We start from the raw sequence: 17,407 nt of genomic DNA on the forward strand, positions 1-17,407 counted from the left end.
GTAATGTGTCTTGTATAATCAATTCATGTTTACTATAGTTTTCTTGCTAGAAACTTTTTAGGGCACTATCTACATTGTTAATTAGATCCATGTAATTTAATTTTAATTTGCACCCTCAGAGATATTGTTTCTCTTTTCCTCCCTCCTCTTCCTCTTCTTATCTCCCTTATTTCTTTTTCCATGTCTGATTCTTAGAGAAAATGCTCAGTGCATTTGCTGTGCCCTGACTTGGAGTTTTGATGCTGGCAGCCAAAGCTTCCTGAGAAGCACAATGAGACACGTGAAATTACCTCCTGTCACATAGCTCTAACAAACACTTCTAAAGTCTGGCTTTATTTTCCTTCTGCTTCTTTTTCCTCCTAAGATATCATTGAAAAAAAAAAACCACTTAAAACATCTGATCTCGTTCTTCACTTCCTTTTCTATTTCCAGCCACCTGTTCTCTTTTTCTAATGAACCCCAACACAGTACAGGGAGCCAAGATTCTCATGGTTATAAAAAAAAAGGTGTAATAAAAGGTATAATATATACTAGAATTTTGCCCAAGAAAACTCATGGTTGAGGACAAAGTTTTGTATTTCTCTGTCAAATTTGTAGATGAGGCAACAGGGACTTCCCTCTCATTCCTCTGCTTTAAAGAATTAATCAAGTGCTTTGCCGCGTGTTATGTGAGAAAGATGAGGCTGGTGCAGGTGAACTCAGAAAGGCCCAGAGATTCACAGGCAGGGCCTCAGGGGCAGGGCCTTCTCAGCACAGGCTGATGGCCTCTGAGTCAGTGGGACCTGATTCACTATGTGCCAGAGTGTGCAGGGTTCAGGGTATTTATGAACACATAGAGAGTGTTTTTATGGCAAGTGGTTGGCCAATGGAACAAAATCACCTGGGAACGTCACTGGACCTAGATGAAGGGGGCTTGTTTTCACACCATTGTGTTCTGAAAAGTATTTGAAACCGAATGGAGAGAACTCAGAACTGCCCATCAGAGTGGCTGATAGGGATGCAAAAGGAGAGAATGGAGAAAACCAGGAAGACAAGAAATGAGAGACACAAACTTAGCGTAATGTTTCAAAAAACGGTCATTGGCCTAGTTATATGTGGCTACAAACTGGAGCAGCCCTTCTGATATTCTTGCTCCAGCGTGCTTTCTGCACTGTTTTTCACATGGAGGATCTGAGCTCCTGAAAAGAGTATCTCCTCAGCCCTTTGCTCCTTACTTGAACTCCAATTGCTGCAAAGCAGCAAAAGGCGGCAAAAGAGGCCAAGAGCAGGACGTTAAGGGAAGCAGAGAGAGGGGGGAAGAAAGATAGAGTGAACCGAGAAATGGAAACTGGAAAACCAGTGCAGCAATCATTTGTTGAGCAAACACTGAATGTCCCCTGGGAGCCTGTGCTGTGCTAGGTCCTGGGGACAGTGTGGTGAGTGAGACACATGGGGGTCGTGCCTCTGGAACTGATGTTCTAGTTAGAAAAGATGAATAATACACACAGGGCACACTGAGATTAGCAGATGGGATGTGCTAGGTTCATTTCTGACAGCTGCACATTTATTTTCTCTTGATGAGAGACTTACATAAGGTTTCAGTTCTCAGTACCAATGTCAGGAAGGTACATGCAGAATGGCTACAAGTGGTTGAATGCCACACACAAAGGTTTTGAATTTGAGACAAAGATAGGCTTCTTGGAATCCATGCAGATGCCAGCTCTTTTAATTTTGTTTACTTAACAGACATTTCAGTACTGCTTACTTTAACACAGTTCTAAGCACTTAACAAACATTCACTTAGCCTTTATAACAATAGCATGAGGGAGGTACTATTATTGTGCCGTTTTGTAGGTGAGGAAACTGGCTTGGCCAAGGTCCTACAGTGCCATGGACCCCAGCGATGCCTTTACCACGTGACGGATGCGGTGAGAAGACTGTTATCCATGAACCAGGACTCAGGCCCTCCTCACCAGACACCAAACCTGTCAGCACTTTGTTATTGGACTCCCGGCCTCCAGAACTGTGACAAATAAATATTTAATGTATAAGCCACTCAGCCTACACAGTAGCCCAAATAGACTAAGACACGGAGTAAGTGCTATCAGGGCATTCCTACATTTTAAGCTAGATCTTATCCATCTTCATTGAATAGAAAATGAAGTGAGAGAAAGAGGAAGTGTGTGAGGTCAGACAAGAGACATGTGCCTTGTCAGCAGGGCCCCGAAGGCCGTGGTGAGAGGTTGAGCTTTTGTTCAAGTGCAACGGGAGGCCAAGGAAGGTTTTGAGCTCTTGAGTGACATATTAGATTTCCATTTTACAAAGGGTACTCGGGCTGCTGTCGGGGGGGCAGGTGGAAGAACAAATAGAAGATATAATAATAAAAGGGTGATTTGGTATGAAAAAAATCTTAGGAAGCAAGTTTTGTGCAGAGAAGGAAGTCATCTTTGGGCTCCGTGAGAGCTGGCAGCCCCTTGGCTTCTTGAGGTGAGGCAGCAGCCCGGGGCTGTCGTGGGAAGGATTCCTGGGCATACGGTTCTGATCCCAGCTCTGGGACTCGGACTAGGGCCCCGAGTGCGTGACTCCATGCGATATTCGGGCCTCCATTTTTTCCCCGCTTGAAAATTGAGACAATTAATTCTTTATCTCTGCTAATCTTTTAAAGCCTTAAAATGTTTTATGGTATTTAAGCAGTGAGAAATGTTAGGCCTCATATCCTCTCTGAAGATGACAATTCGGCCTGTCTTGTACAAACCTGGCACACTTAGGCACTTAATGGATGCTTCCTGCGTGACTAGGTATAGAGCAGGGGTGCCAAACTCATTTTCACTGGGGGCCACATCAGCCTCGTGGTTGCCTTCAAAGGGCTGAGTGTAATGTTAGGACCGTGTAAATGTAACTGCTCCTTAACAGGTAAGTGAGAGCTGGACGCTGCCGCTGGGTAGAAACAAGGTTCCGCGCCGAATAAAACAAGGTGGAGGCCGGATTCGGCCCGCCAGCCTTGTGCTTGCCACCTGGGGGACAGAGGGTAGAAACTGAGGACACCTGTTGCACAGCTTCTTGTTCCACACCATGCCCTGGCTGCTACCTACATCCGTCATTGGGAATAGTTTAAAACATCTGCCTGATTTTTGTTGCTTCTGCATTGTCAGCCTGGTGTGGGAACAAGAAAGACCCTCGTAGCCGGTGAGCCGTTTCAGGGGACAGAGATGCTATGCTTCTCTGCACTCTCGTGGTAGGAATATACAGTTTTCCCTAAGCCCTGAAGGTTTCAAACGGAGGCTGTCATGATTAATGCGATTAAAACTTGTGTGAAAGTATTTCTGAATTCATAGCTTCTTTTTGTCATTGTGTCATGAGGAGATGTGTAAAATATTTTGACATTACCAAGGAGTCGCCTCAAAAGCTGGGGAGCTGCTGCTTAGAGGGGGGTAGAGAAGACTTCTCCTCCTGTCAGAGTGCAGTCTCCTCTGAGGTTCCCGCTCTGTGCGCACACCCTCCAGGGGGAAGGCTCACCTTTGGGACACCGTTTAGTCAAATTCTCGCCGTGTACTCACTGACGACTTGTCACAGCTAGGACCTGATTCCCTCTTCAGTGAAAAAATGATGATCTTGAGGATTATGCTGTTCGTTTTAGGGAGGGCAGTATGAGAGGGTTTGTGGGTTTTTTTGGTGTTCATTTAAAATCACTCAAAAAGCTAATATCAGTTCATTTCTCCCTCCCTCTCTCCTTGTGTCCTGCACCCTCTCCCTTTCCACAGTGTGTAGGAAGGGACAGCGAGCGGGTGGTTTTGCCCAGGAACTCTGGATCTTTTGTTAAATATTTGAGAGATCTTAAATATTCCGGCAAAGTTATTTTCATCTGAATCAAGACAGGGAACTTCTGGACTGCATTTCCAGCTGCCGCAGAACTCTTGGGAGGACATATCTGTAAATGGCCTTGCTTGAGTTTTTGTGGTCAGAAAGTACCACAATGTGCTTAGTTGCTCCAGGCGTCTTTCGTAAGATAAAATTGCGTTCTTGTCTCATGCACTGACATATCTACACATTCACACACACTCATGCACTTTTACACTTGCACACACAGAACACACACGTAGTACCTCTACAAACCCCTCTCTTCACACACCCCAGGAACCAAGGCAGCTGGCTTTCAGCCATAAGACGTCTTGTCCCTGAGGCTGTGGCAACCCTAGGAGTGGCCACCAAGGGGCAGCAGAGGCTGCAGAACCTGGCGGTGGCACCGCTGAGGAGGTGATGAACTGGCGGGGAAGCTTCTGAGGGTGGAGGTAGGGTCTGGGGGTAAAGACCTGGCTCTGAGGATGGGAAAGAGTACTTGATCCCCAGTGTTCCAAGGTCTGTTCTGCGTTCTATCCAGGTCTAGTATTGTCACTTTCTTTAACACACAGGCTCACAGGATGCTTACATTTTTCTGTTGCCTGAACGCCTGACTCCTGGATTTCTAGTCTCCCTTTCTGGCCTATCCCTGGAGTGGAAATGCAGGGACCCACAGCTCGGGCCAGCCAGATTTGTTTGGTGGCTGCGTGAGGGGAGGATGGGCACTGGGTGACACAGCCCCTCTGAAGACGTGAGCTGGTGAGAGCAGGTGAGAAGGGAGCAATGTCTGTCTTGAGGGTGGCTGAGCCCATCTCCATTTCACACCCTGTTGTCTGATATGGAAAATGGGCATCTAGGCAGCCCTGTGTAAAGTGTCGTGCACACTGGAGGTTCAGTACACATTCTCTAGGAACCTCTGGGTTGGGGTTCCTAAATCCTCCTTTCACGGAAATTCTGGAGCTGCCACTGACAGCTAGCAACTAGGAGCTGGGAAGGAGCTTGATTTCCTGATTCTCTCGGGACAAAAGGAGAGAAATCTGTGGTTAAATTTGGCAGAAATCTATGTGGTCATTACAACAGCCCTTGTGGTCTCTCTGATTGATAACCCAGTCTTCACTGAGTTATTTGCTATCCAGGTGCTCAGAAAATTAAATACTTAAGTATTTCCAAGATAGCATTTTTCCTGCCCCCCTTCTTCAGATGAAAGACCTTTCTCCATGTGTGTTTGTGCGTTTGTGCATTTGTGCATGCATGTGTGTGATGGCTATTGCATTTTGTGCTGTTTAAGAAGTCTTTGCCTGCTCCCAAGTCATAAAGGTATTCTTTTATATTTCCTTCCAAAAGCTTGATAGTCTTTAATAACTATTTTCTTTTAGAGCAGCTTTAGGTTCATAGCAAAATTGAGAGGCAGGTGCGGAGATTTCCCACACACCCCCTGCCTCACACATGCATAGCCTCCCCCACTATCAACACGCCCCACAGAGCCACGCATATGCTACAGCCAGGGACCCACACCGATACAGCTCATCACCCAAGGCCGTAGTTTTCATCAGGGCTCGTTCTCGGTGTGGTGTGCATTCTACGGTCTGGCAAATGTACAGGGAGTTGTATTCACCATTATAGTGTCACAAAGTATTTCTACGGCCCTAAATGTCCTCTGTGCTCCAGATTGTTTTACTTTTCAAACAAAGGTGTGAAAGTCACCTGGGACTGATTTTATTACATATAGTGCGAGGTAGTCCGAGTTTCTGTTTCTTTTGTATGAGACATGACTTGGCCACCCTTTCCCCACTGTACTACACTCTCCTGTTTTTCAGAAATCAGGTGACCACATATGTTTAGGGACTTTTCATTTTATTTTATTTATCAATTATTCTATCCCTAGGTCAGAATCACACTTCATTCATTACAACCATGTGCCCCATAATGATGCTACTGTCAGCGATGGACCCCGTATACAACAGGAGTCCTATAAGATTATAACAGAGCTGGAAAATTCCTATCACCTAGTGGCATCACGGCCGTCATAATATTGCCCAACCCATCCCTCCCACGCTGGTGGAGGGGCTGCCGTAAGCAAACCTGCACTGCCAGTCACATACAAGTATAGCTCATACAATGGTGAACAGCACAGAGTACCTGCTGATGATGAGAAATGACTATGCTACTGGTTTTTGTATTTACTATCCTATATTTTCAACTGTTACTTTAGTGCACTCCTCCTACTCATTAAGAAGAAGTTTGCTGTAAAACAATGCTAAATAACTCCTGCGGCAGCCTCACACATCTCGTGTTTTTCATGTCTCTTGATTGTGTCATTTCCTCTTGTGCCTGATTTAATCTCCTGTGGTTTTGTATAGTAACATGCTGTGCAGCTCTGTAGCAGTAGGCTACGCCATAAAATCTGGGTGTGTAGTAGTCTGTGCCGTCTGGGTTTGTGCAAGTCACTCTAAAATGTTTGCACAATGATAAAATTACCTAATACCCTTTTCTCAGACCACATCCCTCCCCATCCTTAAGTGGTATGTGACTCTACTAAGGCTTTATATCTGATATTGAAAGCTGTTAAATTAGGTCCTCACTGTTTGTTGTTCTTTTTAAAAATTACCTTTGCTCTTCTTGATCAAAATACACAAATTTGATTTCTAGAGTAAAATTATCTTTTCCTTTTCAAGTTTTATTGGGGCTATTCCTTACAGATTTCCTAACTGGAATGCATCACAGACCTGTTATATGGAATAAGTTAAATTGTCATCTTAAGTAATGCAATAGCCGTGCAAGGTGAAAACTTTCTAGGTCACCGTGAGTCAGTGCGTCACATGTCTGTCCTGTCTCCTGAGGCCAAGGGTAAAATTCCCTTTCTTCTCGCATTGGCTTTTCCAAATCTCATCTGCCTTTCAAGACCTACTCCAAATCCTCTATTGTCCTGCCTCAATTACATAATTCTCCTTGGACTTCTCCGGTCACCCTGTGTGGCACACATTTTGTAACGCACTGCAGAAATACGCTCAGAAAAAGACCCGCTGCCTCCCAGCCTCCCAGGCCTGTGCTGCCTGGGCTGGCCTGGTTCCACAGCACCCTCTCCAGTCTCCCCCTCCCACTCCCCATCGGGCCCCCAGCCACCCAGGCTGCCTCGTTCCCCACAGGGACCTGCTGGGGACACATTTCAGGGGCCAGGGTTTGATCTTCTTGCCTCATGGCTCTTCCTTCCCTGCTCCCACCACCTTCCCTTCATTAATTAAAAGCCTCATTAACCCTTAAGTCCCCTGTCTGGGCTTCCTTCCCCGACTCCCATATTAGATCAGGTCTTAAAATGTGTTCCCTGTGTCCCCTCTATGGCATGTGTCACAGCTGAAAATGATCAACCTGTTTGATTATTTAACACCTGACTCTTCCATTAGTTTGTAAAATCCAATAAGGCAGGATCCATAACTGTTTTGCTCAGTATTTTAATCTCTAATACCCAGCCTGGTGTTTGTTGTATAGTGAGTGCTCTGTAAATCTTTTATGAATGAATACATGAATGAACGAAGTTGGTCTGGTGCCTGTGTAACTCTCCACCGTACCCTGCATATGGGTACTCAATAAATATCTTCCTAGTTTCTCTCACCTTGTCTTAGAGGACATTTTAATGAACACTCCATAGAGTTTATGAGAGTAGTTTGCTGCATTCTGAAATAATCCTCCTGGTGGTTCTTAATGCCCTGCATCTGATTTGATAGGGGTGGTGGTGGTAAAAGTGGGGCATCACTCAAATGTACTTAGAAGTGTTTGATACCTGTTAATACCTGTCTCGCCTTCTGCGCCTCAAGCCTACCTTTTGGAAACCCAAAAGTGCTGCTTCTGATTGGTTATGGTACATGGGGCCGCAGCACGGTTTGGAGGGTTTGCTAACAAGCTGAAAGCCCAGTGACTTCTGTCACTCAAAACTCACACAAGCTAAGTCACACAACTTTAGCTTGCTCAGTAGTAAAGCAGGGCAACCAGGATGACTTCATTAGCTGTTGGTGTAGATGAATGAGATTTAATATCTAGTCCTTCATGAAAAATTCCTATAGTTACAGAGCTGGAAAATAGACTATCATTCCATTAATTAAGAGACCAGAATTAGTTCTTGTTCTCTGTGTTCCACAGGCCAGTCATTGTTGAATGATGATACTGTCTTACAGTCTCAAGCAATATGAGGGGAAGATAAAAGTATGCTCCATGGTTACGATCGGCAGCACGGTGAACGGAGAGTGCAGGCAGGCAGTGGTGGCCGAACCCTGTCCTGCCCGGATAGGGACTTCTGTAACTTACATATTTAGTTATCCAGTGGGGAGAGACAGGTGATAGAGATAGTGGTTATGAAAAAAACCTCTGCTATATTCTTCGTGTGGCTGAGGGAAAATAGCAAATTGGATTCTGCCTCACGTTGGAACACTGTGATCTTTTCTAACCCCCCTCACTGGGATGCGATAGGGTTAATGTAACAGAGGCAAATGCCACTTAGGTTCTTAAAGAAAAAATGCAAATTTTTATCAGGAGGATCTTCCTGTGCTTAGTAGAAGCATGATTTTAAGGGATATAAATAAGGAATTAAGACCAATTATTAACCACATTGTATTTGAGTTCCTCAGAGACTTTCCACCAAGGCAAGTGAAAATGGAATGTGGAATAGCAGGTTTTGAGGAGAGAGTGAAGAGCATGGGGCTCAGGGAAGTCTGAGGAAGGCTGGCCCCATGGGGTGGGTGTCACAGGGAGGTCTGAGGAAGGCTGGCCCCATGGGGTGGGTGTCACAGGGAAGTCTGAGGAAGGCTGGCCCCGTGGGGTGGGTGTCACAGGGAGGTCTGAGAAAGGCTGGCCCTGTGGGGTGGGCTGAGTGTCATAGGGAAGCAGGACTGCAGGGATGTGTGTGGTGTTCGGAGGGGAAGAAGTAATGATTCCAGGTGAGAAGACACTGAATGAAAATTAAGTTATATCACATTTGTGACTTCAACCTATTTATATTGGGCGTTTAGAATTTAAAGCTAATTAAATCAATTTATCACCTTTTGTGAAATGCCAAAATGATCTTGTAAATGCTAATTAGGCTGGAAGACATTTGCATCATTTAAAACTAGGCAATTGGCCACATACACCGTGAGGGTGATTTATTAATTTCAAATAAATGTAGTGTGTATAAGTAAGTAGCGACTCTCTGGGTTTCTCTGGTTTCTGCCTACTGTCAGGCTCTTACTCCCTTTTGCACACCGCGCTGACACTAAGGGTTTCCACCAGGATGTTTCACATACCCTCTTCTTTCAAGTGAATGCCGTAGGCGCACCAGCCGGTCATGCAGTGGACGAAGCCGATCCCGTGAACGCCTGGTCTGTCCTCAGTGCCTTGCCTGGCAGGCGCCTTGGGGCTTCCTCCTCCTAAGCGGCTGTGTTCCTGCCTCCCGATCCAGCCTCAGGCCACAGGTGACTGTGCCGGCATGAGCCACAGACATTCTGTGGCTGGCCTAAGAGATGGCCTGGCATGAACAATTTTCAGGAATAATGGTGGTGTGCTGAGTCTTTCTGGTTCTCTCTCAGGAGTATCAACTGAAGGTTTGGCAAAAGTCAGACATTTGCTAACAGACCCTCAGCTGAAACGCCCTGAGACAGGAGGAAGTAGGTAAATTCAATGAAGCACTACAAGTCACAAATACGCAGAAACAAGTGCAGCAAATGCCATGAAGTCAGAGAGACTTCAGAAAAAAGAGGATTGTTAGATGGTAGTGGCTGATGGAAAGTTGAAACTGTCTAATGGCAGAGGATAATCTAGATAATCCGATTACTAGAGTTATAGTGATTGTTCCAATTACTGAATTATAATTGGGACTCAGCCAGATATTTCTATGATGTCTATGACACATGTATCCTCACAGTAACTCCCCCCCGAAATAGAGTATCTTTCCTTGTATGTCAAAGAGCCTAACACACAGTATCTGTGGTTTGTACAGCATCTTTCTTTCAGTTTCATTGAGATATAATTGACATACATCACTGTAAAAGTTTGTGTTCAGCATGATGACTTACATATGTTGTGACATGATTACTACAAGTTAACATCCATCATCTCATATAAATAGAAGAAAAAATGAATTTTCTCCTTTGATGAGATCTTTTGGAACTTATTCTCTTAGCAATTTTTAAATATGCTATACAGCAGTGTTAGCTCTAGTCCTCCTGTTGTACTTTAAATTCCCATTACTTATTTATTTTAAAAATGGAAGTTTCTACCTTTTGACCTGCTTCATCCAATTCCTCCATTCTGTATCACCCACCTCTGGTAATCACAAATCTTATCTCTTTTTCCATAAGGCTTTGTTCAGATTTCACATTTAAGTGAGATCACTTAAATGTGTATATCATACAGTATTTGTCTTTTTCTGTCTTATTTCACTTAGCATAATGTCCTCAAGGTGCATCCATGTTGTGAAAAATGGCAGAATTTCCTTATTTCTATGGCTGAATAGTATTGCATTATATATCATATATCATATGTTATATATCATATATCACGCTTTTTAAAAATCCATTCATCTACTGATAGACAATTGGGTTATTTCCATGTCCTGGCCATTGTAAATAATGCTTCTATGAACATGGAGGTGTAGACATCTGTTCTAGACAGTTTTTTTTCTTTTAGATAAATACCCAGAATGGAATTGCCAAATTGTATGGTATTTCTGATTTTAATATTTGCAGGAAGCGCCATACTGTTTTCCATAGTGGCGGTACCAGTTTATAATCCCCCCAATTGTGTATGAGGGTTCTCCTTTCTCTACATCCTTGCCAGCATTTTCTTACCTTTTTGGTGAATGGAATTCTAACAGGCATGACATGATAATCTAATTGTGATTTTGATTTGCCTTTTCATAATAATTAGTGAAGTTGAGCACCTTGTCATGTATCTGTTGGCCATCTGTATGTCTTGTTTGGAAAAATGTCTACTTAGGTCCTTTGCCCGTTTTTCAAAAGATTTTATTTATTATTTATATTTATATTTATTTTTAGAGAGCAGAAGCGAGGGAGAAAGTGGGGGAGAGAAATATCAATGTGTGGTTGCCTCTCAAGTGCCCCCTACTGGGGACCTGGCCTGAAACCCAGGCATGTGACTTGACTGGGAATGGAGCCTGTGACCCTTTGTTTCACTGGCTGGCACTCAATCCACCGAGCCACACCAATCATGGCTCCTTTGCCCATTTTTTATTGGATTATTTGTTTCTCTGTTCTTGAGTTTTATAAGTTCTTTATATATTGTGAATATTAAAACATTTTTGTCCATTCTGTAGGTTTGCTTTTTATTCAGCTGATAATTCCTTTTCCTGTGAAGGAGTTTTTTAGTTTTATGTCATCCTGCTCGTTTGTTTTTGATCCCGTTGCTTGTGCTTTACGTGTCACATCCAAAAAACTGTCACCAAGACCTACGTCAGGGAGCTTTTCTCCTAGGCTTCTTTTAAGGAGTTTTATAGTTTCAGATCATATGTTAAATCTTTAATCCATTTTTAGTTAATTTTTGTTACTGATATAAAATATAGATTCAGTTTCATTCTTTTACATCTGCATTCCTCATTGAGGATTCTTGGTTCCCTTGTCAAATGTTGGTTGAATATATATGCTTTGACTTATTTCTGAGCTCTTGGTTCTGTTCCTTCAGTTTATGTGTCTGTTTTTATGCTAGTACCATTCTGTCTAGATTAATGTAACTTTATAATATATTGCAGCTTGAAATCAGCAAGGGCCATGCCTCCTGCTTTGTCAGGATTGCTCTGACTATTCAGGGTCCTGAGTGGTTCTGTATATAATTTTGTTTGTTTTTATTGTCTAAGTGCTCTGAGTGTTTTTAGCATCAACTTCACTCCTCTCTTTCTTTGTTCCAACTAGTTGCCCTCTTTTTTGTTTCACACCCTCCACGCAGATAGACATTCATGACTCAGAGTAAAGCAGTAATAACAACAGTGAGGTCTAAACCAACCTTGCAAGTCACTGAAGAAATCCCCTGGCATAGCTTGGCACAGAATGACTGACTTTCTTATCAATTTCTCTTCATAATGAATGAATAAGAACACAACAATTTAACTCAAATATTAGGACACAGCTAAATTTAGAGTAGATTTTCTTTTCTTTCTCTATTATTAAGAAATCAACTTACTCTTATCTCTACATTCTTTCTTCCTCCATCCAAAGACAGAAACATTGCTGTACCACAGGGTCCTTTAGAGTTAAAACATCCCTGGTTTGGCAGAGATACTTTCCAAGAACAAGCACGAACACATTGGATGTTATCTGTCCACACACTTATCCTGTTGAAGGATGCGCAGAGCTCCCTGAGGCTCAGATTTGACCTGCTCCAAGTACGTAGCCTCCCTTTTCAATTGAGCATTGGCCCTTGCATGGAAGTAATTTTTTTAAATCCTTAATTGCTTCTTTGTTTTAGCATTAAAGCTTCCTTAAGTTTTAGTAGGACATATGGTTGCCCAGCTTGACATATTTACTAGCCTCCTGTGTGGCTAGGTATGACCACCGCAGGACTCAGTCTCCCTCAATAGAATATGAGTAATGTTTGCAACCTTTATGACAATTCTTTAAAAGGAAACTGCTTGCCTTCCATTTTCGCTTTGGCTGCCTTCCAGCCCCTAGTGGCATATTAGCTAACCAGCTCCACTCACGCAGTGGGCAATGTAGTAGGAAATGGCAGAGCAACAAGATGGAAGGACCTAGAGTCCTTACATGACCTGATGGAGCACAGCTGCCTGTGTGCTGGGGCTCCTCAGAGCTGTTACATGAGAGAGCAATAAATCTCTCTTTCTTCTGTGAGGTGCTCTAGGTTTGAGTTTCTCTGTTACAACAGCCTACTCTATACCCCAACCAATACAAAATGGTGGACACTGAGTGGTCAGGAACTACACTAAGTGCTGAAGAGTTGCTATGTCACTTAATTCTCTAGCAACCATCCTAAAACAGGTACTGCTTGCCCCTTTTACATGGGTGCTAGCAGGCTTGGGAAGCAAGGTGACTTGCCCAGGATCACCTGGTTTTACATGTCAGAAAGGAAACCTGGACTCAGTCTGAGGTATTTTGAAATACTCATTCTTAGTTGCCATGCCTCTTAATATTACTGCTCATTCTTTTTCTACAGAAAATATTTAAAGGATTCTTCTGCTGCTGCTTTAAAGTTTCAGTCTATTATACCTCTGAACTCCTTCTCTGCTCAGTTTGGTGCAGACTGAGGATTTTCTCCCACTCTTTAGGGTGGGGAGCAAAATGAGTATTGTTGTCTGGTTTTGAATAGATTCCTCTTGCCTTATTTATTAGATTGTAGACCCTTCAAGAGATGGTTCTAGTGACACAAATGTTGCATGAATGACAATTACATGTGTAGAGGAATAAGAGTTGTCTGTTTTCAGAATAACTCAACATTCTCTTGTGTGGTATTGCTCCAGTGGCTGTATAAAGTCTCTTGTTCATGAATCAGTTCTGGTGAAAACCACCCTTTGCTCATTTAAAATGCGCTTTTGTGGTAGCAGCGTATTTAAATAGAGGAAACATCTGAGAGAATGATTTTGGGTAAGGAACTATGCCCATTTTATTTGTCACTATAAATATAAGCAGGTGGAATTTAAAATTTTCACAGTTGCACTGTAGTCAAATGCTGGATTCATGATCATTCTCCTGTGTATGAGTTAGTAATATGTTTTCTGCAGAGTAAAAGAAAATCCTAAGTAACACTGCCTTAAATAAGATATATTATTCTAACACAAAAGAGGCTCTGAGGTGAGCAGCCAAAGACTAATCTGGTCTAATACAGTCACTGGAATCTCAGGCTCCTTCTATTTTTTCCCAAATCCACGAACATGGTTTCCATTCTAGAGGTGCCCTCGTGGTTGGCAAGAGCCAACCATGCATCAGAGCTGCAGGCAGCAAGAGAAGGGAGAGGGTAGAGGACCTTTATCTGCCTAGTCCCTTTTAAAAACCTTTTCCCGAATTTTCACTAAACAAACTTCCGCCCATTAGTTAGAACTTACCTATACCTAGTTACATAGCTGGCCAAATAAAATTAGGGTTTTGTCTTTTTTAAAACTAAGGTAAAAGGGGAAGAGTTAATGGTGGGTAGATTGCCTTGTCTTCTAATTAGAAAATTTCCACTATTCTAGATCAGGGATTGGTCAGACTATGTCTCATGACCACCAGTAGGCAGCAGAGGAGTCTGGGGTGATGAGAATATGAGTTGGGCACGTTACTGGGGCAAACAAATGCAGAATCTGTTGGAAAGGGAAAAGGGGAAGTAAGAGCGATGTGTGCTACATACAGAAGGCTCCTCACAATTAATTGGGCCACCCAGCCATTCTTACAGGCTCACCTTCCCTTTAACGTTCTTACCTGCCCCCTCCTGTCACAGTTCCTGCAATTAATTGTGTTGTTTTCACCTACTTTCATATTTTTGTCTAGGTGAGAAAACTGGAAATGAGCCTGAAGAGGTGAGGTTGCAGAAAGCCAGCAAACAGATTGTGCAGAATGCCATCCTGCAAGCTGTGCGGCAAGTCTCCCAGGAGAGCCGGCAGAGGGACGAGAGAGACAGTGATGACCGGGGCGGCTTCCAGCTAGGTGTGGGGGCATTGACCAAGAAGCGTGAAAAGAAGTAACACAGTGGATTTGGCGCTTGTCATATGCTTGTCTTCCAGACTTCCTCTTAGTATAGGATGCGTCGCCATAATGCTGCCAGTAAAGCAAACCAAAGTGTCATTGGCACCTAGCTGTAAAATGAATTCATACTAGCCCTTGGTTCAGAAGTACTGTTTTCAAAAAGTGCATTAGACGATTCTGTTTATATCAATGCAGTGCTTCTGACACCCTGTGGGGTGAAACAAGACACTGTAATTGCAAAAGTAGTTTTGCAGCACAATTTATTTTTTAAGTTCTTTTTAACAAAATAGTTGTCTTATTTATTTACTCCTCCCTTTTATGCATTCTTTCTGTGACCAGCAGTCCCTTCACCAGCAGTCCCTTTTGCTGTAATACCGAGTATAGTACTGCATTCATTATATTTTTGAAGACTTGGGAAAAAGGGAAAGAATGAAGTTTGTCACTTTCAAATATGGAGTCGAAGGTCAAATTAAGCAGAGGCAAAGTCTAACACTGAATCTTATCAAGGCATATATTTATATTACTTTTTTAAAGGGGGAGTTTAGCTTTTTAAGAACTGTCTTTTGGTTTCAGTTGTTTGATAGTTGGTGTTTACTCTCTGTGCAGAAATCATTTAGAAATGTTGTGGATTTTTTTCATCTCAAAATTAAAATACGACAAGTACATCTATGTACATAAGCTGCCAGTGACTCAGTTCCTCAGCAGCCCCATCAGTAGCCACTAGAATTGCAGATTCCACCCTAGAGATGCACTGCGGTCTGCCTCTGGGGAGCAGCGTCTCTGGAAGGGTCTGCGGGGCCTATAAATGCCGCGTTGCCATCAGCTATGCCTTTGTACTAGTGCATTGCTGATAAGAACTTTCCTTTTCCCATTCACAAATGAGAATCATTTTCTCGAGATTATGAAAATCATATGTATCAGAAATGATTAACAATTCACATGGGGAGGCCATTAAAATACAGTCTCTGAAGCATAAAAATCCAGTGGGAACAATGAAGTGACAGTGTTGCGAATGCAGTGACAGTGATGTATGTGGGCATGAATAGAGCTCCCTATTGCAGCAGTGTGACTTCTGCTTCATTTCCATGTGGATAATGCAGATCTTTCTGGAGGTTTTGGAGTCCCATTTCCTGGGCTGCATGACAGTCATTGAATTGGTGTTACTGAGTGAAGAGGAAGATTTTGACCTGTGTAATAAACTTTTGGCTTCAGAGTACCAATGGTTACATTTGATAGTTTTTTAAAAAGCCAAGTATTCGCAAATAAAGTATGACTATATTAAGACATAGTTTTAAAATTCCAATGTTACATATCTTTCAGAATGGATACTACCGATAATGATACATAAATGAACACAATCTCTTATCAGCTCTGCTACACTATCTCACCATGTACATATGGCACAAATTCATGGGGGAAATGGCTGTGGGAGAAAGCAGAGGGCTTAAAATTTAAATATGGCTTCTTCATAACATTTTTTTTTAGATTTTATTTATTTATCTTTAGAGGGGAAGGGGAGGAGAGAGGGAGAGAAATATCAATGTGTGGTCGCCTCTGGTGGGTCTCCTGCCAGGAACTGGCCTGCAACCCAGGCATGTGCCCTGCCTGGGAATCCAGCCGTGATCCTTTTGTTTGCAGGCCTGTGCTCAATCCACTGAGCTACACCAGCCAGGGCTATTCATACAAATTTTTAACACAACTCATGACAATTAAAGAATGAGTTTAAGCTGAGCTGATGGAATATCACTGATGTGACATAGCTGCACAGTGTAGACAGTAGGAATGGAGGTATTGAGGAAAATTATCCAAGAGTATTCATAAATAAAATATAAACCCATGCTTGTAGTTTGCAAGTACTTGGCACTATGTCTACGAAGCCTTTTGGATATAACCAACCTTGGACCTTGCTGTCATACGGAAACACAGAAACATGCTTTCTTTCTTCTCTGGTGTGTCTGTGCTAACACACTGGGGATCTTTGGAGACATCTGGCTAACCTCTGTATCTTAGTGTTATTTTAAATAAAATATATCCAACTTTGAAATATGTTGTCATTTTAAGCAAAAGTTTTCTGTGTACAACTGTTATGGTTCATTCTATACATGGATCTTACACTCATATGGCACCATGAGGTGTCCCAAGGCTGTTTACCACATTCCTGGATATCATGACTTGAGAAGGTGCTTCTTTAATGGACCTGCACTGTGACTGTCCGAGGAAAGCTGGGGCAAGAGAAGGACGTTTACTAAGAAGTGGCGTTGGATCTCAGAAAGTAAAGACAAGTACACCTAGGAAGTTGAGTGTATTCTGTGATCTTTCTGAGATGGAAAGTCTAAAGCAAGTAACTGAGATAAATTCTTGGAAGAAGAAAGTCTAGCAACCCCTGAACTCAGTAGGTAGGTGCCATATTAGCAGAATCCTAAAAAGCTCAGACATAAAAAGAAATATATCTGTTAAAATTTTACTGGTATCTCAGTATAAAGATAACATTATTGGATTCTGAAGGGGCCCAGAGAATGTCATCTGACATAGGATAAGGTGGGCTTCCCCTGGTTGTCATAAAATAGCACACAGCTTTTGGTTTTATGAATTAGTGGGAACACTTACTTAATGTCTTTTATCATCTTGATTTATGTGGCAAAGGCTACGTGTCCTCCCCACGCTGTGTTCACTTCTCACGTTCCATGCATCTGGAATAGAATTGAAGAGAGGTCCTCGTACGTTACTTTACTTTTCTGTGATCATCTATCCAGTGTGAACAGCATTGTAAATAGATACACAACAACTTACTGCTTTCTGGGCTTCATCCTTTTTTTTTTTCTCCTTTCTCTCCTTCTCTCTCTCGGCTACCAGTCTTCCCTTATGGTGGAAGGGAATAAATAAATCAATTTTATTTATTTATCAGTTTTAAATAACTCAATCAACCATGTAAAAATTCT

The 17,407-nt window shown here is 42.6% G+C and overlaps 1 protein-coding gene across 1 annotated transcript in view; it reads left to right on the top strand.

The window, feature by feature from the left end:
• The window catches only part of AKAIN1 (A-kinase anchor inhibitor 1), a 67,519-nt gene extending 51,034 nt beyond the window's left edge, over window positions 1-16,485 (top strand). Inside the window, exon 2 of the mRNA XM_037125827.2 lies at window positions 14,274-16,485. Within this exon, the coding sequence (XP_036981722.1) occupies window positions 14,274-14,467 (194 nt within the window). The 3' untranslated portion in view covers window positions 14,468-16,485. The remainder of the gene's footprint in view (window positions 1-14,273) is intronic.
• The last annotated feature ends 922 nt before the right edge of the window (window positions 16,486-17,407 follow it).

Source organism: Artibeus jamaicensis, unplaced genomic scaffold, assembly GCF_021234435.1.
Source record: "Artibeus jamaicensis isolate MK-2021 breed Jamaican fruit bat unplaced genomic scaffold, CSHL_Jam_final contig_354, whole genome shotgun sequence".
In the NCBI taxonomy this organism is placed as follows: Eukaryota; Metazoa; Chordata; class Mammalia; order Chiroptera; family Phyllostomidae; genus Artibeus; species Artibeus jamaicensis.